Consider the following 25745-nt stretch of genomic DNA (forward strand, 5'->3'; position numbering starts at 1 on the left):
GCAGATTTGTAACATCTTTAGTTGATTGGAACTTCTTAATTATGGCCCTGATGGTGGAAATGGGGATTTTCAATGCTTTAGCTATTTTCTTACAGCCACTTTCTATTTTGTGAAGCTCAACAATATTTTGCTGCACATCAGAACTATATTGTTTGGTTTTACTCATTGTGATGAATGATTACAGGAATTTGGCCTTTGTGTTTCCTCATATTTGTACTCCTGTGGAACAGGAAGTCATGGCTGGACAACTTCATGTTCATGATCACCCTGGTGTGCTAAAAAAAAAAAAAGTAAATATGAATGGGAATATACTTTAGAGATATTTTACTCATAACAAATTCTAGGGGTGCCAATAATTGTGGCCAATGTGTTTTGGAGAAAAACATTTATTTCATAATGTGATTTTTTTTTTTTTTTTTGATATTTTATGAATTAAAGATCAAAAGGATAAACAATGCAGATTTATTTTTACAGTCATCTTTGATCATATTTACCAAGGGAGCCAATAATTCTGACCACCACTGTATATATTTTATTTTTGTAAGAAGTCTCTTTTACTCAAGGCTGTATTTATTTGATCAAAAATACATAATACATACAGTGCTCAGCGTAAATGAGTACACCCCCTTTGAAAAGTAAGTTTAAACAATATCTCAATGAACAAAAACAATTTCCAAAATGTTGACAAGACTAGGTTTAATATAACATCTGTTTAACTTATAACATGAAAGTAAGATTAATAATATAACTTAGATTACACATTTTTCAGTTTTACTCAAATTAGGGTGATGCAAAAATGAGTACACCCCACAATAAAAACTACTACATTTAGTACTTTGTATGGCCTCCATGATTTTTAATGACAGCACCAAGTCTAGGCATGAAATGAACAAGTTGGTGACATTTTGCAACATCTATCTTTTTCCATTCTTCAAGAATGACCTCTTTTAGAGACTGGATGCTGGATGGAGAGTGATGCTCAACTTGTCTCTTCAGAATTCGATTGGTGTTCATAGGTGTTCGATTGGGTTCAGATCAGGAGCCACTGAATCACTTTCACCCTGTTCTTCTTCAGAAATCCAATAGTGGCCTTAGATGTGTGTTTAGGATCATTGTCATGTTGGAAAAGTGCATGACGACCAAGGGCACGGAATGATGGTAGCATCTTCTCTTTCTGTATAGAGCAGTACATCTGTGAATTCATGATGCCATCAATGAAATGCAGCTCCCCGACACCAGCAGCACTCATGCAGCCCCACATAAGGACACTGCCACCACTATATTTCACTGTAGGCACCATGCATTTTTCTTTGTATTCCTCACCTTTGTGACGCCATACAGTTTTGAAGCCATCAATTCCAAAAACATTTATCTTGGTCTCATCACTCCAGAGTATAGAGTCCCAGTAGTCTTCATCTTTGTCAGCATGGGCCCTGGCAAACTCTAGGCGGGCTTTTTTGTGCCTGGGCTTTAGGAAAGGCTTTGTTGTGGACAGCACCCATGCATGCCATTCCTCTGCAGTGTACGCCATATTGTGTCACGGAAAGTAGTCACCCCATTTTGGCTTTCTACTACTTTAGATAACTGCAGTGAACTTGCATGCCGATTTCAACCCTTCTCATCAGAAGACGCTCCCGTTGGCAAAGTTGAATTTTCAGCATCATTACTCCAGTCTTCAGTGTCACATGATCCTTCAAAAATCATTCTAATATGCTGATTTGATGCTCAAAAACATGTTTATTACTATTATTATTATCAGTGTTAAAAACAGTTGTGCTGCTTAGAACTTACGTGGAAACTGTGATACATTTTCTTTTTCAATTTATTTTTTCAGGATTCTATGATGAATAGATTTTTTTGTAACATTATGAATGTCTTTACTGTCATTTATCAATTTAATGCATCCTTGCTGAATAAGTTTTAATTTCCTTTCCAAAAAAACTAAGTGAAAAGTATACAGTAAGAGGATTGTTTGTTTTTGTGTATGTAGTATATGTATTTTATAGTGATTGTCTTTTTTACTAGTATATTGACATTAAATGATTAGTTCACTTTCAAATGAAAATTAGCCCAAGCTTTACTCACCCTCAAGCCCTCCTAGGTGTACATGACTTTATGATGAACACAATCGGAGATATTTTAATAAATATCCTGACGCATTTGATCTTTATAATGGCAGTGAACAGGGTTCACGAGTATGAGCTGAAGAAAGTGCATCCATCCACATCCATCCATCATAAACATGTACTCCACACGACTCCAGAGGGGTTAATAAAGGCCTTCTGAAGTGAAGCGATGCGTTTGTGTAAAAAAAAAATAAAAAAAATCCATATTTAACAAGTCATACGGTAAAATATCAAGCTTCTGCCAGACCGCCTTCCGTATTCAACGTATGAAGAAAGTGTAAAACTCTCGCTGTTCAAAAAGCTTACGCTATGTCCTACGCCTTCCCTATTCAACTACGGAAAAAGTGCAACTGATGCAACGGCACTTTACACTTTCTTCGGAACTTGAATACGGAAGACGGTCTGACAGATGCTAGATATTTTACTTAATAACTTGTAAAATATGGATATATTTTTTTACACACACGCATTGCTTTACTTCAGAAGGCCTTTATTAACCCTCTGAAGCTGTGTGGAATATGTTTATGATGGATGGATGGATGTGGATGGAAGCACTTTCTTCAGCTCATACTCGTGAACCCTGTTCACTGCCGTAATAAAGTTTGGATGTGTCAGGATATTTACTAAAATATTTCCGACTGTGTTCATCAGAAAGAAGAAAGTCATATACACCTAGGATGGATTGAGGGTGAGTAAAGCTTGGGGTAATTCATTTGAAAGTGAACTAATCATTTAACATCAACGTATATATTTTAGTGCTGTCAACGTTACAAAATACATTACAAATATTTAACGCAGTTAATGCAGCATCCGTTTTTTCTATAATCCTTTGGCTAGCATTACAATATATGATCACGCTCTTATTCATGCAAATGCTTTTAAACAATTTAAGCGCACCAAAAGAGAGAATTTCGATTCGAATTCGAAATTTCATCGAGACATCATTAGCAGTGTTAGTATCAGTGAAACTAAAAAGATGCCATTAAACATGTATTTAAATTTACTGTCTTTGTTGTTTTAATTTGGAGATTAACTGAAATTATTACATTATAAAATATATTAAAAACTTATAAAAACTTTACATGTTTTTAATTGCGATTAATTGTGGTTAATCACAGAAAAAATGTTTGATTAATCGAGTTTTTTTTTTTTTTTTTAAATCAATTGACAGCACTAACATTTTTCATAATTTGTGTCACTTGGCTGCTGGTGTATCGTGCATGTGATAGTTAATATTTTTGTTGTCACATTGAATGCATTTTATGTAGTTGTACCTTTAATATAACATACCATATATTTGTTGTATTATTTATATTATGTACTGTTTGCATCATTTGAAAATCCACCTTTTGTCTTCTCTCTTTTCTCTCTCTCTCTCTCCCCCTCACTTGCAGGTGTTGGGCAGTTTTAGAGATTGTTCCCCAGATGGCTGTGGAGTCAGTGCTGGAGGAGAAACTCTTAAATAGGAGTGCAGGACAAACAGAGGCGACTCATCCAGTGCACACATTTATCTACTCCAACATCTCCCTCGAGGAGTGAGTGCATACATGCACATGAACATACAAACATTATATGCTCATGCATTGAGGTTATTGTTCAATGTCTCTGGAGATGTGATACTCACATGTTGCTGTCATGATTTCCTTAGTTAGTGTACCAGGTGCTGTTTTTCATGGGCCAAAGTCTTTTTTTAACGAATGCCAGTTCTAGTTTCTCTGAGAAAATCTTCTCAAACATCTGAGGTTGGCTGTGCCACTTTAGTTTTACTCAGTGAGATGTGGTATCTGCGTTTAAAAGCACATCTTCTCCCTGTAATACAAGACGGCAGATAACGAATTAGAGCACGTTCGGTTCCAGTCACGAAAAATTACAGCTCAATAAAACAAGTCACACAATGAATGACAACGCAAGTCAGACTGAATGCGAACATCGCTCACGCTCTTTTAATCGTTGTCTCCTTGGCTTCATCTGTGACGGGGGAAATGGAGAACATCCTCGGCAGGAGTCTTTTTTTAGAGATTCATACATTACAGTACTTGTTTATGTATGAGGCTTGTATTAATATTTAAATGAGCTCCGTTCGGATGGGTGTCATGTGTAATACAACCAGATAGATTTCTGGCCCTAATGATTCAGAGTTGTTTGTGTGACGGCGGATAGAGTAGCATGATTAGACACGTCAGTCAGCGCAGAGACTGTTTCATTGCTCCCAGATGCTTCCTCATGCAGCCATTTTCACATTTTCACCCCGGAACACACCTCGAGTGATGCGCCGAGCGTCGTATGATTGACTAAGCAGCACTTAAGCAGGTGAGGACCCTGTAAATAAGCTTTTCCCTCAGAAATGATCTTGTTTTAGGCCCCTCCCTCCATCTCGAGCACTCTGCGGATGGATTCTGCCACCTGGAGATTGCAGAGTTCTGCTTTCCGCATCCCCTCCCATCCGGTGTTTATATCAGTCGGGTTTGTTGAGGTAATCCGGCCAGCTCCAAACTAGCGGAAAGATGGAGTTAGGGAAATGGATTTCTGGAATAGAATGAAAGTGTGTTTTGGCCGTATGTGCTACTCAGATGTAACTCTGTCGGGATTCATTGAGCCGCATAACTCAGTTCACTCATCTGTATGGTTTTTTGTCTAGTAAAGCTTTACTAGACTGCAATTTTTACTTGAGGTCCTCCTACTCTGTAATTTACTTTGAAAGCCATTGTTGGCACTCTTAAAATAATTGGTGAACACTAACACTATTTGAACTATTCAAACAGTATCTAAAGGTGATGTATCAACCGTAATTTAGAAAACACAACATCAAGGGGAAAATTGAAGGCTTGCTCTTAAACACGCCCACCACTTGATTTTTTTTCCACACAAAATATTTCCTTTATGTTCGCAGTGAAACAGATTTTCATGTCAGTATTTTGACAGTTATTTAATTTAGCTGTCTGCACACCCCTGCTTTTTGAATATGTGAATGTTTTCTTAATGATGACAGGTGTCGGCGGTAGTTATGAGAGGGAATGATGGGACTCTGAGTGAGAGATCCGCAGAACAACAGTGGCCCCTGGAGGTTAAAACATGTACTGCATGAGCCTGGTCTGCTTAAGCTTCATTATCGGATGCATAAGTACCTTGAAAATAAAATCTGCTGAACTTCACAGCAAATGTGATCAATGTTGTAAAGTATTGCTTGCATGTAAGTACGTTGTTATTGCTTATTGCTTGCATTAAGCACATAGTATAAGATGCATCTGTGGATGCATGTCGTCTAACTTGCAATTACACATAAATCAATGTGGAGCTGCTTGTTTACGGGTTCCGAGTGGTTGTTTATGAGTTTATCCAGGAATAAGTACCTTATTCATCATCTGTCTTTCTTTACTGTGGCCGTATCCCCTTCTTTTGCTTTCTCTCTTGCTGTCATTCTCACTCTCAGCACCACAGCTACAACTCACTAATGAGTAAAAGCCTCCCCTCAGGGCTGCCATGTGTAGTGAGATTCTCTAGAGGCTCTCCAAAAGCTGTAGTGGTAGATTTCATCTCATGATATGCTTCACATTCAGTTTAGGCTTTCATTTGCCCATTCGATTCAATTAGCTGTTTCATATAGTCCCCTAACAACAGAACGGTCTGTGCATTTGACTCCTTTGCCTTATTCAAATGTGCGCACAGTTCTCTAGGTTTTTGCCTGCACCACAGAAATGTCACAAAGACCTGGGGACAATGTGGTCCACACCTGGGTGTGAGGACGCAAGGGATTTCGTTGGGAAATGTGGGGCATTCTGTCTCCTGGCAGAACTGTTGAAGTTTTTTGAAAAATGGAGGTCAGAAACTAAACATTTCACACGATCCTTTGGCTGCAGAGAGAAGGACTCCGGGGGAGTGGGAAGAAAGAAATAATTAAGGCCAAGAGAAATTCATTTGCGCCACAGTTACAGAGAATGTCATTTCCACTGCGTTATGTGTCTCTTTTACAAAAGCCGGGGTTAAATATTTTAAAGGCCTGACTGGCTCTCATCCGGCATCCGGCAGCCTCCATTATTGAAACCGAAATATCCTTAAGCAGGCGGAGGCATTACCCTCACAGCTAGAGGGTCAGCCTGCCTCAGATGTTTGCCTTTTAAAAGGCCTTGTGTTTGATAACCTCTGGATTCATTGATTATATACAGCTGATGGATTCTAAGCACTGACTCAGAGCTTTGCTTTTTCAATTCAATTAAAGCACTATAGTGGAGCTACTCGATATTTCTTCCACGCAGGCAATTATATTGTCAGTCGTGCGATTGATTTGTCTGCAGTCGTTAAGACTTTTTTACAACTGGAGCAGAGGTATTTTCTATAATTATTTATTATTTTTGTCTGAATTTGATAATGCCATTGTTCGTATTGATCTATTGTCCTTACTCTGGTTGTTATATATGTCTGTGCCAGTTTATTTAGTCGATGGACTTAAGGATGTATCGGGTGATTAAAAGGGTATTAATAAAAAACACAATTAAAGGATGTATTAAGCAACCTGCCCTCACCTTTTCAAGGTTTAACTGGTTAGCACTACCCTAGTCTCGCGTAGCCAGACCTTCAGACTGACGGCAGAGGCCAAGGACCACCCAAGAGGACATCTGATTGACATGTAACACAACACATGACAGTTCATTTTGTTCCGTGTCATGCTTAGGGGAATGAAAATATAAAATTCATTCAAGAACTTTGTGCAAGTTTACTGCAACAGGAGCCGCGAACTTCACATACTTGTGAAAATCCAGCGTTTAATTGATCCTGATAAGTGATCATTGTCAGTCATAAACATGACAACGTTCTTCTTCCGCGAGGGGGTTTGATGTCACAGCATTTTTTTCCACTATTAAAGAACGCGACACACGTCTCCCGGACATCCTGTAGAATTCGACCAACCAGATTATGACTTTGAAAATCCTGAAGTGTTTTCAGTTAAGTGCATCAGACATTCAGCCAACGGTCTGTGGGTGTGACTAGCACTACCCATAACTTTCTCCACTTGCGGCCATTCAAAATTAGCTTTGTATTTTGATGAAACAAAATTGTTTCTAATGTACAATATGTTCATACTGACATTGAATTGTAAACATTATTATATATTTGCAGCTAAAAAGCATAAAATATTTCATATCATAACGATATTTGTATAATTGCCCTTTTACTATTTTATGCATAAATTTTAGATCCCTTAACCCTACCTCCCACCAAACATAACCATTTTATAGAGAATATATATATATATACAGTATAAACGTAATGGACAGAAATTTGTATGAAAATTACAATTTTACGAACAATATAGCATAAAGATATTGAGTTGCTAATCCCGCTCCTACTTCTAAACCTGCCCATAACTATTTCTTAAAAATATTTACAGTTATAAAGAATAGCATAAGAGACAAACAAGTGGAATCGCAATAATTTATTTATTGCAAAAATGTCAAAAGCAGTACCAAAAAGTAGTATGATGTGTTGCAGTCGCACTCTAATTGGTCTAAACGCTGAAAACGTTATCCCGGTCCACTCCGTGAAGGTGTGTATTTCTCGTTCGAACGCACACAAAACACAGCATGTTACAATCTGTGACACAGCAGGTAAGAGCTAATGAGCGTTTGATATCACTGCCATAAAACGCGTCGTAAAGCTTCTTGACGCAGCAATATTTGTATTTGTAACGAGTGCTGGAAATTTACGTTTTACGGTCCTTGCTAAAAATGGAGATTAAAATAAAGGCAGTAAATAAAGGCTTGAATTTGAGTCTGTTCCTCATAGATGTATTCTAAAGATATGGATTCTAAAGATATGGATTTACAAAGCGCTGTGTCTTACAAGGGTACTTGTGAATTTACAAGGGTAAATAAAGAACTGGTTGTTTCAGTAAGTACTGTACAGTGTTTCCTTTACTCTTTACTTTAAAATTACTATGTCTATAATGGATAATATTTTATGTATTTGAGGTCTGAGATGTGGCAAACAGTATTGCCATCTAATCAGCCAATATTGTCTTAAATATCCTGCATAGCACTTTGTGGATATTTTCGTGAAAAATTACAGTTTTGGACATGATATGATGATTTGGACAAAAATAACTACAAATGAGCATGTAAAGCAATGTTCTCACCTTTTTTCCCCCTACCTGTTTGCAATATTGCTTGACATTGCTGCCAACATCAGTATAGTACGTTGCAAGTAAATGTACGTGTGGTAGAATCACACTTTATGTAAAAATACATACGAATGCTCATGAGACCAAATTGGAAATAGACATGCTTTTATTATTTCTTATTTGTCTTTTAAACTAATTCAGTTTAGTTTTGTTAGTTTTCACTCCTCAATTGTTTCTTTTTTTCTTTTTTTTCTTTTTTTTCACATTTAGTAATGTTTAATCATATTAGAGCCTATTTGCAATTCAGTGGCATATTTCTTGTTTAATGCAGGCAGGTTGTAAAGGTTTCAAATTTTATAATAACATTTGAATTTGTGGTCATTTGAAATTGTTTTTTTTTTTTTGTTTTTTTGTTTTTTGTTTTTTTGGAGTCAGGTATTATAGACTTCCTTAGGTGTGCCATATGGAAGGAAAGAGCAGTGAGTTACTATTTTATTATTTGACATGCATCACCCCTTTGGTTGAAGTTGAAACATGTCTGAGATGAAGTGAAAGCAGTAAGTCCGTTCTGTCCCTCATTGCTGGCCTGAAGCAAAGCACTTGACAAACGATTTTCTGGCCAACAAGGAACAAAACAATGTATTTAAGGGTAGTTCTGCCGTTTTTACCATGTATGTGGTCAAATCTCTTCCGTTGATTTGCTTTCAGACATAACCTCCCGGATGATTTGAACTGGCCAGACATCAAGTGTTACTGCAGGCTTCCTCTCTCCAAAAGCAGATTAATACCTCTGAAATACAGCCCTCTAGTTACAAAGCCACAAAGAAAAAAGACAAAAATTTTGAATTTCAAAGACACAGGGACTGAGCCAAAAGCAAGGACTTTATAAGACACAACAGTGAATGAAAATGGAATGGAGAATCAGTCCACACATTCCCAGAGGGGTGACTGTTTGATAGATCGGAGGTACATTTTACCCTGTAGACCAAACCTAGAAAAGTTTTTAACCAAGGCTTTAACGGATTCACTCAATGCTCCACATGCAGCAACCTTTTGGCCTTGCCTTGAGGCTTTTGACCGCTTAACTAGAATGTTCTTCAATGTGACTGGAGTAAAAAAGAACTGGATTTTAGTGTTATAGAGTCAAAGTAGCTCTCATTTGACAGTAATGCACATTACTAAACTTATACCACACTTCTGATAGTGTTTCTGATTGTACATTATCAGATTATTTCATTCTCTTTATGCCACTGTTAATTTGAACATTTTTTTTTTTCTTTGCAGCTCAGGAAAGGCAGGGGAGATTGCGACGATACCACTAACCAAGGTAAATAAAATCATCTTCTATTCAGTGTCCAGTGCTTCTCAAATCCAGTTTTACAAACCTTGTAATCCAGTGAGAGTGAAATGGATGAAAATGTCTGTAGTGCTTTGTATGTATGACAGGCCAAGAATATTAAGATGTTTCTCCTGTGTTTTAGCCACTGACTGTTGGGGTTTTCTGATATCATGTACTCTAAAGTGCTTTTTTGACTTTCAAAGTTTCAAAGTTTTATGCTTCTATTGTCAGTCACAGCATAAGACTATACTGAGAAAATGCCTTTTGTGTCCCAAGGCAAGCAAAATAAATACTAAATGATAAGTAAATATTAAGATGCTTCTCCTGTGTTTAAGCCATTGACTGTAGGGCTTTCTGATATCATGTACTCTAAAGTGCTTTTTGACTTTTTTGCAAGTAAGAGAGGCCTGAGATGCTCTAATCAGATGCGTATGTGATGACTTCATGTCTGAATCATTATTGATGTCTGCTGTTGACCTCTTGATTTGTTGAAGTGTTTTGTTTTAACTCTCTCTTTAGGATCATTCTATCACTTTACAAGAGAGTAGCTCCAAGGCATTTTGATGCTGAACATCTATATGTAGAGGATGTGAAGCATAAAAACATACCCACAGCAGTTTTATGTTATTTTAACTTACCCTTAATCATATATAAATGTTATTACATACAATATTACAATTCTGTTATTATTCGAATGAATCTCATAAAACCTGTCAAGAAATTTTCACATTTCACCCATGTGGTAGGGCTGCACGATTTATCGCCGTTTTATCACACGCGATTTGGCAAAGGCTGCGATTATTTTATGCACAGCTTGTCAGAGCTGTACAGCTCTGTGATCAGTAGTAAATGCTTCTCCATCTGAAAGCCAGAGGGTGCTCTCGTGCAGAAACTGCAAATATGCCCTGCTGCCGAAGTAGAACACGCATCATTCCAAGAAATCCCATACTATCGCTGTAGCTGAATAAACAGAAGATTGAAACGTTTTGATTGATTTAAACATGACTAATAAACACACGACTGCCTTATTCTGTGTAAGAAGCCACATCATCTCACAGAAGGACGCTCAACTGTCGTTATGAAGTGAGTTTGGAGTAAAAACGTTATTAAATGTTGTCTTTTGTTGGACAAGATAATAAATTAATAATTAATAAATGCTTCTCGTGTCTGGAAAGATGTTTGACGTGTGTTGCTTTTTCAAATGCGCATTATAAGCGATTCAAATTCGATGGATTTCAGATGGATTAGCATTTGGAGCCATAGTTCATTGACAAGCCGCACATAAAAATAATCGCAGCTTTGCGATTTTCATAATCACACTAAGCCAAATCGTTTAAGCACGATTTCAATGTTTTTTTTGTTTTTTTTTCTAACCGTCCGATTAATCGTGCAGCCCTACCATCTGGTATTGTCCTTATTTAATTAATTATTTAATCTCATGATGATTTCCTTTAAATTAAACAACATAAGGATGAGTAAATAATGGCAGAATTTAAATTTGGGGTTGAACCATTTCTTTAAATAATGCAATGAACTAAAAGACACAACCTTACCCTTAGGGAGAAACCCTTCTCTTGTGAACAGTGTTTGGCAATACTGTTGCAACTCAAGTGTGAAAAATCATTCTGCAGTGTCTTGTGCCTATGGCCGGTACTCTGGAAATGAGCTTAGAGGCAGGAGAGGAATCACAATAATGAATAATGCATGACTAAATATTTTCAAGCGCACTCTTGTATCTTGGCACTCCTCTTGGTTTGCTTGAGTCTTACCAACCTTGTAATGAGGCTAAATATTTCCATTCCAATCTGTTAACATACAAAGACCCCAGCCTCAACTCAAAACGTTCTCAAAAGCTTTCTATGTGGTGTTATGGGTAATGTGCACCATCAGAACAACTGTAGAGTTCAGCTCCATGTCTCTAGCCCATTGCATTCACTTGGCTGCCACAGGTACATCAGCTGGATGTTTGTTTACAGAGTTACTACATTTCCACTTCTCACTGTGCTGTAGCTTCACTGGCTGCTTTCCAAATTAATCTTTCCTATTTGATGGCTGTTATGATTACCTCATTCATATCATTCATTCTCAAAACAGTAGGTTAAAAATGAAATAAACTGAACAGGAATGTATTTATCATCAGCTTCTGCCTTAGACGGAGCAGGGCCGCCCTGCCTGAGGAAGGAGGGGGCTCGACAGGGGGTTCATCACCCTAGTTAGTAAACATTGCTCTTTTTATGCTGTCACGTTTGGGTTAGCAGAACACACACTCTTTTGAGGACGTTTTCAAGCTCCGACGTCCCCGCTTTCCCTGTGACATTTGCATTGCACGGAGTGCAACCTTCATGCTTCGCCTCACAGAGATGTGCTGTATTACAAGGAGCCTTTGTGAGGAAAGACTCCAGCTCTACTTGTTATGAAAATGTACGTGATCTGGTGTCTGGCTGTTCGTGTGCTGGATATCACCTCCAAAGCACCTTCTGTTTACATTAGCGTAAATATCTCTTATCAAAGAATGATATGCAGGCATCTACCCTAAAAAGTGACAGCAAGATACATTACATGTATTAAGAATTCAATTTAATAATGGTTAACTGCAGTGCAAAGTAATAAAAAAAAAACTAAAATGTAACAATATTAGATAAAGGATAAACATATAAAATAAGAGTGGCAAGCAGGCCAGGGTCGAGGGAATGGGCGAATGATAACATAACTTTAATAACAAAATAAACAACAAAACGAAAGTAAAGTGACAGCCCCTCATGGACAACTGCAGCATATAAACATAATAAAGCGCAACATAAATGCCCCAAGCCTGGTCCTCTCCCATCTCGCACTCATCACTCCTCCTTTTATCTTTCCGGAGTGCCTCTGTGGGACTCGAGGCCAGTGTGGTGTGCAGGTGACACTCAGTAATACTTGCGTCACCGGACTCGCTCCTTTCCCACAGCTATCGGCCCTGCCCTGCTTACCACAGGGGGATGTGTGGTTCCCCCTCGATTGAAATCAGGGTGGTCAGAGTACCAACAACCAGCCGCAGCTCATCTGTAAGGGCAGGTTTGGTGTGCCCCACCAAAATATTCATCCAGAACATAGACCTCTATATAAACTGAATCAATAATAAATTGTAAATGTATTCAGCATTCTGCAAATAATATTTTCCAGACTTTCTAAACTATTTTAAGTCTCTGGATATATTAAAGCAGGAAATATTAAAATTTAACGTATATCTTTGACAGGCATGTATTATGATACAAAGCGGGGCAGAGGGTGTCTGAGCCCTCCCCAGCTCTACAGCACCCCACAATTTTCCAATGTAAATCTTTGGTCTAAAATGGAACTGCAGCGCACTCTAATTTAGAGCCATAGACATTATTCAGAACAGTGCCATGACGGGTATGAAAGCGAGGCTGTGAGGGAAAGACTTACTGTCTCTTTAATGGCATGTACTGTAAATATAGCCTACTGTTATGCGTTTTCTTTGTCAACTGTTTACATTCACATAACCATCTGTGTTTACGAGAATATTTTGACATTTTTGTGTATTTGTCCGTTCAAGTGCAAAAAGATGTGGAAGAGAACTCAGTTCAATATCGCACACTTTTCAGTATGAGAGGTGGCTTTCTGTGTGCACGTTTTAGATGTGTGCACAGGACAGAAAACAGCGCGCAAGTCTTCTTGCATTTGAATGGTTTAAAATTACTGTTTCTGTACTGTTTCTTCTTGCACTTGAAAGGTTTAGTCATTAAAATGCACACAAAGAAATTGATAAGATGAATCTAAATTTAAATTTTATAACAAGTATTTGATTCCTGACCTTAAGTATCTGATTCCAAACCCTAGCTGTGAGTGCATTTCTAGGTGGTTGCTTAATGGTCCAATTTCAGTGAAAGTCAGTTTTGTTTTTTATTTTTGTTTTTTGCCTATTTTATTTTTTTCATGAGTGAGAATTCTATCTCACTTAAAAAAATAATAAAACACTTCTGCTCAACAAGTCAAACAATATGAGATATCAATATCATTCATGTATCTGCCTTGGCAAACACCAGTAATAATACTTGTGATTTTCCTCAATTGTAAGTTGAAAAAACATGAAAAATAAACCATGAAAAAAAAAATTTATTGTAAAATTGTAGTCAAAAAATTCATGTTTGTTAATTAATTTCCCCCTTTGAAAACTGACACTTATCTGGTGACACTTATAAATGTTGCTGACACCAAACTGCATTGTATTTAAAATCTACAGTGTCAGATGACTCTTAGTTTATAATAGATTTGCTGAAGTAATTATTAACCTACAGAACAAGGATTTTTTTTTCTTTAAAGAAAGCAACCACCCAAAACATAAACATAATTGTATGTGATCTTTCTAGAACAGTTTACTTGACACACAGCCAGGAGAGAGACAGGTAAATAGAGGTTTTGAAGCAGTGAGAGTTCCAGACAAGTGATTGACACGCCCAGTGTGCCCCCCCCATGAGGGGCCTACTGTACCAGAGTAGCGTCAGTGTGCTATACAGAGTCTATAATTAGCCCACCTCTAATCCCTATCATGTGGTGTGTTTATTATACACCACAGAGTGCTTGAGCGTGTGCACTGCTACAAAACTACCCTACTGTGGGGATTCAGTCACTGTACTCACTAGTTAGTGACGTGATGGACAGGTGTTTTACCACTCTCTCAAACAGCAACAGCTGCTTACCTGCAAACCACCTACAGAAGCCCAGCAGCAGTTAGTTCTGGGGCCTATACCATGAAGCCAGTTTAGGTGGATAGCCAGGTATGTTTCAGTTTAGTTTGCGTCAACCCTGGGTTAGGGCAGGTTATGTTCTGGGTAAAAGATCTCAAACCGAAATTGGACCAATTAGCTGTGAGCAAAGCGACACATGTCAGTCCCCCAGTTCATTTTGCTCCAAATTAAAGGTCACTACATTGTAAAAGATTTTTAAATACAAAATTGGCTGACTTTTAGCAATGATTATTTATCATAATATTTATTATCCTATTTTGGGTAAAAATAGAAAACAATATACTGCTCTTAGAAGATATTTGAAGTAAACACAATAATCCATAGTTTTCATTCAAATAAGCACAATTTTGGACTAAACATCACGAGGGATGTAAATATAAAAAAACACAAAGGCGTCAACAGTAAAAGGGTTAATGTAATATTTCATGTTTCCTGAATACAGTAGCAAAATAATGGTAACTTACTCTCTATACAGTGGCCAAATCTGCAAAGTAACAGATGCGGAGGTGCGTGAACAGGTTGGTGGTTTTACCTACTTTTGCCCTCACTGGTGAACGGCAAGTCCTTCAGACTGGGGTGATGATTAGCGAGTCAACTGCCTAACCATTAGAGTCAAGGCCCTTTCACACTGAACACGAAAATTTGGTGCAAACGTTTGCCACGATGACGCTCTGAAATCACAACAATTGTTCTCTATGGAGCCTTTCACACTTGGCGCGAACATTCGCAGCGCGACCCGTGTGTCGATTTTTTTTTTTTTTTTTTTTTTTTTTTTTTCCGCGTGGTGCCACTGTTTCGAAAACTAGTGTAAACAAACATCGAAGAAGAGTATCCAGGAGGAGATTATTATTGCTATTTGAGAACATATTTTTTCTGTTCTTTTTACAGAATATCATTTATATTAATTTTCCACTGAATTATGTAATCATGTCAATCATAGCTTCCGTATATAGAAATTGAGAGAAAACATACAAAAAATGCATGTCTGCCCATTATCGAATCAAAAACCACTTTAGATTATATCAGAAGTTATAACTCGATGACAGTTTAAAGTGCGTTTTGAGCATAGACATTAATAATCATATACATTTTGAAATGTAGCTTGATCCTAATTGTACCTCTGTAATTATATTTTATGATGTATTCTTGTAATCATTATAGTTTGTTTCTAATGTAGTACCAAACTTTATTCATCTTAATTTAACACTGTATATTATGCAGTGGACGATGTTAAAGTCATATACGATACACATACAAATGCATTGTTGATCGGCGCCACCTAGTGTGCAGGCGTGAATTAGCAGAAGATGATCAGTCATTTCGCTTTCGGTGTGAAAGTTCCGTTCTTCCGCAATTCGCCACACTTGTTCGCATAGCGTTCAGTGTGAAAGGGCCTTCAGACTGGTAACCCGAAGGTTGCGGGTTCAATCCTCAATACTAGCAGAAAAATGTTGGTGGATTGATAGCGATCTCTTCCACCCTCAATACCCATGACTGAGGTGCCCCTGGGGGCAAGGCACCTTACCCCCAGTCGCTCACAAAAATATCACAAAAATGCAGAACAAGTGCCATAAAACAAGCCCCTTAAAACAAGCCTTCTATTCTACAAAGTTAAAAGGCAAGAAATGTAATTATGAATAAAATAGTTCAGTATAAAATATTTAGATATTATAAATTGATTGATGATGAGATTGTATAATAATAATTCAACAAAACTTTAATGAACGTTTAATGTCACCTATGAGTTCTATTTAATATCAATCTGTTGGGGGCAATGACAAAGGTTCTGAAACCTCTAATTTAGATCACTCGTTTCTGTGAAGGACAAGCACAGTTCATCAATCTTTCCACAAAGGCACTCTGACAACTCTGCATGTTGATTGATCTAATTCTTTAAATTAATCATTTCCTTTATTTTTTCAGTTTCATTTTATTTTCAAATGAAAATCAAAAGTTTAGATTCAGATCTAACAAATCTATGCTCATATCAAATCAAAATTTGATTCAATTGAGAATCGATGACCCCAAGAATCGATATGAATCGAATTGTGAGATTCCAAAAGATATATATTATGGGTGGGAATCTTTTGGAATCTTGTGATTTATATAATGAATCTCACAATACATATAAAATTTATTTAATAAATTATATATTTAATTAATTTAATTAATTTATATTATTTATTTAATCCACAACAGTAGTTGTCTATGGCAGTTCAATGTTCTTTCATGTTTTGTTTTTTTTTTTTTTTGGAGAATGTTCTCACTTTATTCCACAATTTAGTGACACTATTAAATTGGACAAAAAACAACTCTCACAGCAGCCGATGGCAGCACATTCATTGAGGAAGGTGGACGTGTAGGTGGTCACTTAAAATGCAGCACGGATATTCAGATTATTTTTCTCACATTTAATTGTTACATATTGGGTATGCTCGAATGGTGAAATTAGTCAGAATCGATGACGGTCACACATTGCCTCCCTGGTCAGAACAACATTCAAGAGCAGAAACGCTGGTACCAAACGACACACTATTATCCTGTGCAGCAGTTTTAATGAACACACTGATCCATCAGGTCATAAATTAGGGTAATTCATCAGTCCATTGTATAATAATGGGCAGGAGAGATTAGTTTAACCAACAATGAAGTTGTAATTGCTGCTTCCAAAATTGTTCACTCATTCACTGATGAGCGTGCAGTGAACACAATTACTGAGAAAATTCAGATGCTGACATAAATATCCTTAATCATAGCAATACGATAATTTTACGTGGTAACTATACACTAACATTCCAAAGTTTGGGGTTGGTATGATTTTTTTTTTTTCTTAATGTTTTGAAAGAAGTGTCTTATGCTCAACAAGGCTGCATTTATATGACCAAATACAGCAAAAGCAGTAATATTGCAAAATATTATTACAACTTAAAATAACTGTTCTATGTTAGTATATTTTAAAATGTAATTTATTCATGTAATGGTAAAGCATCATTACTCCAGTCCTCAGTGTCACATGATCCTTCAGAAAGCATTCTAAATATTCTGCTTTTGTGCTAAATACAGTAAACATTTCTTGTAATTATTAATACTGAAAACAGTTGAGCTCATTAATATTAATGTGGAAGCTTTGATGCATTTTTTTCAGGATTCTTTGAATAGAAAATTAAAGTCACACTTAATCATTTTAATGCATGCTTGCTGAATAAATGTATTCATTTCTTTAAAAAAAAAAAACTCTTACTGACCCCAATCTTTTGAATCGTAATGTATTTTTTAAAAATTATTATTATATATATATATATAATAAAAGAGTGTGCTATGGAGAGGATGAAGTTGTTCACTCAGAAAACAGCTGTTACTAAACATTATATATAGAATAGGGAGCAATATTGAATCAAACTGTTGCCTTTTTTCTTATCTATATGGTGCTGTCACAATTGAACATCTATTAGGACAATTTTGAATCAATTACAGTTCTAACTGCCTTGTGAAAAGTGTGTTTTACCTTTGCAAATATGCAGCAGTTGCCCGAACCCTTCAACTCTTCATTATATATCGGCTAAAGAGAGTTTGGTTGCCAGAAGATCCATTGCAGAAGTCAGTAACAATCACTAGTTCCTTGAGGTGTTTTGGTTGTTTTTCACTCTGAGAAACTGGTGTTCAAAAACAAGTTAATCCTAAAAGTTGTGCAGAAGGAAGCAAGCATTTTATTCATCTAAAGCTCTAATTGCTACCTGAATCTGACTAACAAGTAGTCAACAGTGGGAAATCCAATAAGCCTTATCGCAGGGATGGGCAACCACGGTCCTGGAGTGCCGCTGTCCTGCAGAGTTTGGCTCCATCCATAATCAAACACACTTGAACAAGCTAATCAATGTCATCAGGATTACTAAGGCTACAGACAGGAGTTTTTTTTTATTTTATTTTTTTATTTTTTATCAGAGTTGGAGCAGGACAGCGGCACTCCAGGACTGACGTTGCCCATCACTGCCTTTATAGTGTAGTTAAACATATCTGAATACCTCCGGTCTGAGCATGTTCATGCACTGTTATTAAGTATTAAGTAACATTCATTACGTATTATCAGTATAATATTAGTGTGAAATATTGATCTCACATTTCCAGTGCATATTTCTGATGTCAAGATAAATATAGCCCGGCATCCGTCATCTTTTTTTTTCTTTTTTTTTTTTCTTCATCCTCAAGCGTTCTGTCTGATGGTATAATTCAGCAGTTGGAGACTTGACTGTGATGGAAGCCATGAGTCTGCCAATCAGAATGTATTATGAATTCTCTCTGTATTACTCTGGGTCAATATTTGTCAGAACCATTTGAGCACTGCTTAAAACAGCTGAGATCCATTCATTATTCAGAGGTATCGTTGAATGCCAGAGTCCAGGGGAAGACGAGATGTCAGTTGAAATGGATGGATGTGCGCGAGACCTGACCTGCCTGCCTTATTATTGGGTTTTAAGGTGACAGGGAGAGCAAATATGAATAGACATTGGTAGAGATGAAATATGTGTGAGGGGTCAGATATCGATACGGCGACACCTTTGCACTGGAGACAGATTCAGTGTCGGATAAGAAGCTCAGGCGCCACCGTACAGTATGAGCGAAGAAAAGGTGAACATTTTGGGGGGATGTTCATTATAAGAGGAAGAATGAATCGATAGTGATATTGATCAGAGAAGAAAAAAACAGTTTTGTCCAAGAAAAAAATGGTCTAAATCCAACAGCATTGGAAGAAAATAAATCATATTATAGTTGAGACTGAAGATGAGGCTCATCTTATTGCAATAGGGAATAAAGGAGAGGTAGACTAGGAAAATCTATTTTCACAATTATCTTTTTATTATTTATGATGTTTTCTATTAGTTTGGGTTATAAAAATGATTACAGTGCAGGTCCACTCCAGAGACTTCAGTAAAACATTTGGACACTGCGGATGATTGACGGTGCAATCGATATTTTCTGCTTTGCAAAGATTATGAGGATCTTTGCACTCCCATTTTTGGAAGTTTTTTTTTTTTTTACCATAATATACATCAGAATTTTTGCTATAACACAAATCACCTATTTTCTTAATCTGGTATTATTTTCCCAAAAGACATTGTCCAAGCTGAAATCCTCACTTCTGAATCAGCTTTGTCCGTCTTTATATTCTGGACGTTATCGAGAGTAAATGGGCACCATATCTTCAACCTTACAAAGATGTTAACATGTTCAACCTTAAGAAAACTGAAAAGGCGACTTTTGAAGTACTTTCCCGAAAGTGAACTTTTGTTCCTTATTCAAATACGAATCTGCAGAGCACCGGTCTTTTGAAGCAGGTGGTGACTCAGCACTATTTACTTCAGCAGCCTTCATCCTAAGGAATATATTACATCCTTCTCATGGGATGTTATGAGGAACTGCATGTTACGAGACAACGGGTCAGCTGCCCTGAAACCACGGTCTTTTGGACCGGACGTGTTGGACAAACTTTGATGTGCTCATTTGCATGCTGGTTAACAGACAGGCTCTCACAGGCTAATAACAGGTAATGTACTTGAGTCGGTGCCGGCCAGCTTTGAGATTGATGTAATTTGGGGAGCTTGTCTTTTTTGAGCTACACAGTATGGGCAAGGATTATGCAGATGAGTCAATGAATCCCTAGAGCTGAAAGCATTGGAAGAGAAAATGATGGCAGCACGGGTACGGCAAGACAGGTGGAGGAGAAACTAACAGCAAACAAAACACGATGGCATTAGGAAGGAGTGGGAGCTGTAACACATTTTTCATTCTTCAGAAAACAGCTGACAGGGCAAACAGATGAACATGTACGTAAAAGAAAGTTGTCAGAGCTGGTCAGTAAAAGCTGACAAGACTGAATTTCCCACTGGAATATCTTGAAATATATTCTGCAAAAACACAAAGGAGGGGTTCCTTGAACTTACAACATGAATCTCTTAATTTAATGTCATTAAATTAAACGTTGTTTTAAGGCTTTATGTGCAATGCCCGGAGTAATATTATTAGTAATACTATTATATCTGCTCAACTTTTGCAAATATAATATATATATATATATGCTGTTAGTACAGCACTTGCTACTTGCTACTGCCACAACATGCTACTGTGAGCAAGTAAGACATGCTGCTGCTGTATAATATAGCATACATGAATTACCCATAGCAGACCTATACAGGATTTCTGAAAGCTTGCTGTACTGCTACAGCAAATGCTAGCCAAGTATTTGAAGGTTGCACGTAAGCTCATTGGCTACTGATACAGCAGGAACCAATCAGCTGTGCCCTATAGAGAATGATGTGATTGCAAGCAGGTTGTGTTAAGGACCTATTAGCCTGCGCCATCTAGAGTTTCGTGACAGAACTTTGTATATATACACACATTTTTGATTATAAAAAAATATATTAATACAATTATTCTTTTGTGCATGAATTATATAAATATTGCAATAAATACAATTGAATGTGCAATTAAATAATGTTTAATACAATTATTTAGAGGCAAAACTGTATTTACAGTTTTGTCTTGTTGTCCCAAAAAAAAAAACTCGAGGTTTTTCAGATGCTGAGGTAACTTTTGTTGAGATCACACAGCAAAAGATAAAATAATGCATGTTCTCTGTGGGCTTCTGTTTGTGCCATTATGTAATTGAAATCTCCATAGTGTTCAAGGATGTTCTCTCTTCTAGCAAATTAATCAACACTGCATATTTACAAACATTTCTCTCAGCTTCAGTTGTATAATTAATTTAAAAAAAAAAAAAAAAAAGGACTCCTCTGTACTGGGTCCCAATCAGAAGTGCATGGCTATGTACTGCTTTAAAGAGAACATTGTTTTTTTCTTCTTCTTCTTTTTTTTTTCTTTTACAGTGCTGAATCATTGTTTCTCAATTTAATAGCTGGCTTATCCAACACCATCTAATAAAATGAAATAGTCTAATAAATCCCAGGGGGTGGATCACCTATGCCACCAATTCTGTATAATCCTGCTTTTTTTGCTTGCGTTGACAGATAATGCAACCTGCAACAGGGTCCCGCGGCATACATTCCGGGGGGAATATACATTTGAAAGGTTTGCTGTGACCACTTTACATTCCCAGCCTGGAACTGGAGCTCCTTAATTCAGAGGCAACCATTGAAGCAGATGATTTTGCTGAGCAACATCAAACAGCATTAGTTGTAGTTGAGACTCTTAATGTAAACATGATAAGTTGGGTGTCAAGAAATATGGGCTCTCCCATTGATCACGGAACAAGTACAGAGATTTTGCTGGGTCTTGACATTCCCAGCACTTCATCAATTATTCAGGCTCTGCTGCAGGCATTTGGGACATGCAGAGCTGTTTAGCATTATGCTGTAACTCTGCGCTCCCAGGTTCTCTGCCGGGACACATGCTCCGTTGTTTCTCTGCGCCTGCCGGAGAAGCTCTGACAGGCTTGCATGTCCACTGAGGGCTACTTACTGTATTTCCATATCACGATTAGTACGTCTGTCTGTCTGTCTGTCTGTCTATAGAAAGTCAAATAAGTCAAACTTTTTTTTTTTTGAGCTGCATGTACACATAACCCTCATCATCAAAGTGAAAATATCATTTTTAATCATTCTAGAGGATTATTAAAAATTGAAAAAGTAGAATAACATGGTTGGAAAAGTCATCTGTTCCCTGATTTAATACTTCATAGAGCCACATTTTGCTTTAATTACAGCCATTAATCTTTTTGGATATGTCTGTTCTAACTTTGCACACCTAGATTTGGTAATATTTTCTCATTCATCCTTGCAGAATTGCTCAAGTTCAGTCAAATTATTTAGTGAGCGGAAATTGACTTTAAATTCTCTTTAAGTCCATCCACAGATCGGATGGCCACTCAAGGACATTCACCTTCCTCTCCTTATCCGTTGCTTTGTTCTCTTGGTGGTGTGTTTAGGATCATTGTCATGTTGGAAGGTGAATGACCTGTCCATCTTCAGCTGTCTAGCAGAGGGACATAGATTTTCCTCAAGAATTTGGATGTACTTGGCAGCATCCATTTTTTCTTTAATCCTGACCAATCACCCAGTCACTACTGAAGAGAAACACCCCTACAACATAATGTTGCCACCACCATGCTTCACAGTAGGTATGGTGTTTTTTGAGTGGTGTGTTGTGTTTGCTTTTTGCCAACTTACCAATGGCAAGATGCAGCCTGTGGCCAAAATGCTGAAATCTGCTCCACTCATCTAACTCATGGTTATGCACGTCTGTTCTTCTTCGTTCAGATGGCAACTGGATAAACATTCCCTTAGTCCATTGGCAATATTCTGTCCCGTATGGTTCAGGGAAGCATGTTGTTTGCAGACAGAGTTTTCAGCTCAAAGTCATCATTGATAAAATGCACAGTGAAACTAAGATACGGTTCGGTCGTCCGGCTTGACCACAAGTCTGTTGTTGTGGCATAATATTCCACATTTCTGTCATGACAACTCTTGAGTGTTTGGCTTGGTAATGGGTATGACAATGTTGATATGTTTGGTCTTGGTGGAATAAATCTGCTACACTGCTACTGCTTTTATTGCTGCCGCTGCTGTAGGTTATTGCTGCAGAGCAAGTGCGGGACTTGCCACTGCCAATACATACATGGCATGCTGCTGTGAGCAAGTAAGACATGCTGCTGTTGTACAATATAGCGTACATGAATTACCCATAGCAGATCCATACAGGTGGAGCTGGGGAAGGTGAAGGTTTCTGAAAGCACACTGCACTGCTAAGGCAGATGTTACCCATGTGTTTGAAAGTTGAGCACGTGAGCTCATGGCTACTGAAACAGCAGGAACCAGTCAGCTGTGTCCTATACACTGCGTTCCAAATTATTATGCAAGTGACATATCAGTAAGTTTTCAGTACAATAAACATTTTAGTTTTTCTAAGAAAATGTTTGTTTGTTTATTTATCCATGTCTTTTTAGATAACTGGTATCAATCTCAGACAAAATAATTTGCCAGATCTATGAAAACCCTACTTAGAGGTTGTTCCACATTATTAAGCAAGTCACAGTTCTCATGCAATATAGGGAGGAAGAAAGATCTTTCTGAAGATGAAAAGCATGAAATGTTGCAATGTTGTGCAAAAGGCATGAAAACAACTAATATTGTGTGAAACTGAATGAAGGTTATCGAACTATCATAAGATTTGTGAGTGATTTACAGCACAGCAGAACTCGGTCAGATAAAGGTTGATAAAGGTTTATTAAGGAAAGTTCCTGTCAAAAAAATGAATTGTATTAAAAGGGTAGCTATAAAAAAGCCAGTGTTGAGCAGCAAACATGTATTTGAAGCTGCTGGTGTTTCTGGAGTCTTGAGAAGCTCTCCATGCAGGCTGGCAGTTGTGCATAAAGATGCATTTCAGCCATCACTAACCAAACCTAACAAAGAGAAACATTTACAGTGGGTGTAGAAATACATTTTCAAACAGTTTTATTGCTGTGGTGTTTTTTTGCAGCATGGGATAGTGCATAGTGCATTGTATTTCAGAAGGCACTATCCTCCTTTTTATACCATAGCTGAAAATGGCCAGTTATGAACTCCACATATCTTGAAAAAGTCATTTTAATGCCCCCAGAGACCCTAAAGGGACCTTCCATCTCACTTCCCAATATTCCAGCCCAAATCATCACCCGCCAGCTCCTTGCTGACGTCGCGGTCTTGTTGGAACGTGTTGGCCATTCACCAACCATCCAGAAATCCATCCGTTTAGACCATCCATTGTAGTACAGCATTAGTCAGTGAATAAAATTATTTAAAAATGAGTCTTCATGTATTTCTAAACCCACTGTAAACATTTCTCTTTGTGAGCTTTGGTTTAGAGTGGCTAAAATATATCTTTATGCACAAATGCCAGTCTGCATGGAGAGCTTCTTGAGACTCCAGAGACACCAGCAGCTTCAAATACCTGTTTGCTGCTCAATACTGGCTTTTTTTTTATAGCTGCCCTTTTAATACAATTCATTTTTTTTGACAGGAACTTTAATTAATAAACCTTTATCTGACCGAGTTCTGCTGTGCTCTATATCACTCAAAAATCTTATGATAATTTGATAATCTCCATTCAGTTTCACACAATATTAGTTGTTTTCATGCCTTTTGCACAACATTGCACCATTTCATACTTTTCACCTTCAGAAAGATATTTCTTCCTCCTCATATTGCATGAGAACTGTGACTTGCTTAATAATGTGGAACAACCTCTAAGTAGGGTTTTCATAAACCTGGCAAATTATTTTGTATTTATACCAGTTATCTAAAAAGACATGGATAAATAAACAAACAAACAAACAAACATTTTCTTAGAAAAACTAAAATCTGAATGTTTATTGTACTGAAATCTTACTGATATGTCACTTGCATAATAATTTGGAACGCAGTGTAGATAATTATGTGATTATGAGCAGGTTGAGTTAAATAACCTATTAGCCTTAACTTTGAACTTTGTCAGTTCCGTCTCGACTTTATTCCTACATTCAATGTACAACTATGGGATTGCAACTCAGTTAAAATATGTGCGAGAAGAAATTGTGTATCTTCTGTCTAGCATTCTGATGTGGTTTGGTCACTGCATTAAAAGGCACTATGGGCCCTATCATACACCCAGCGCAGTGTGGTGCCAGGTGCGACTCAAGTGTTTTTTGCCAGTTTCAGCCCGATGCAGTTATCATTTTCACATCCTGCGCCACATTTTTTAAATAGCAAATGCATTTGCGCCCATTTGTGTGGCCATGGACGTGCTGGTCTGAAAATGAAGTGTGTTCAGGCGCATTGTTGCCGCGTTACTATTTTGAGGCAACCGAAATAGACTGCACCATTGACTTTAGACCTGGTTTCAGTTGGTCAATGGCACAGTCTATTTTCTATTCAATATTTGTTTTATTTAAAGAGCGCTTTAGTAATATGCACCTTTATGCGGGTGCACAAAGCGCGTACACTCTGCTTATTACACACACACAAGGATGTGCAGAAGCACACAAACATGTCAAATATTACAAATAAAAGGATTACAATGTAAAGATTATTATTGTGTGCATAAAGATGAAAATGCTTTGGTAGAATGCTTTTGGTGCATAACCACTTTTCCCTTAGATGGTCTGCTCGCACGCTTTAACCTTGTGCACAAGCAGATCTGTTTCCTCACTAGAGAAGCGTTCAGTTTTTCCGCTTGCAAATTCCGCCATGTAAATAGCGAAGCCACCATGGCACAAGTGCAACTGGCTTTTAAAGGGAATGGGAGATGAGGCTCTGATTGGTTTATTGCACGTTATGCCCAAAACGCACCCATAACTCATTAAGAGAATATGGACAACCCTTTTAGACCATGCGCTGGACGCGGCGACCATATTTCCCGTCGTTAAACTTGCAAAAGTGGATTCGGACACG

At 37.5% G+C, this 25745-nt stretch overlaps 1 protein-coding gene across 4 annotated transcripts in view; it reads left to right on the plus strand.

Moving 5' to 3' along the window:
• The window catches only part of si:ch211-51h4.2, a 185566-nt gene that overhangs the window by 128412 nt on the left and 31409 nt on the right, over nt 1–25745 (plus strand). For all 4 annotated transcript variants that reach the window (XM_048172176.1, XM_048172175.1, XM_048172178.1 and 1 more), the window contains exons 12-13: nt 3521–3661; nt 9526–9568. In XM_048172176.1, the coding sequence (XP_048028133.1) occupies nt 3521–3661; nt 9526–9568 (184 nt within the window). The remainder of the gene's footprint in view (nt 1–3520; nt 3662–9525; nt 9569–25745) is intronic.

Source organism: Megalobrama amblycephala, linkage group LG21, assembly GCF_018812025.1.
Source record: "Megalobrama amblycephala isolate DHTTF-2021 linkage group LG21, ASM1881202v1, whole genome shotgun sequence".
NCBI lineage: Eukaryota > Metazoa > Chordata > Actinopteri > Cypriniformes > Xenocyprididae > Megalobrama > Megalobrama amblycephala.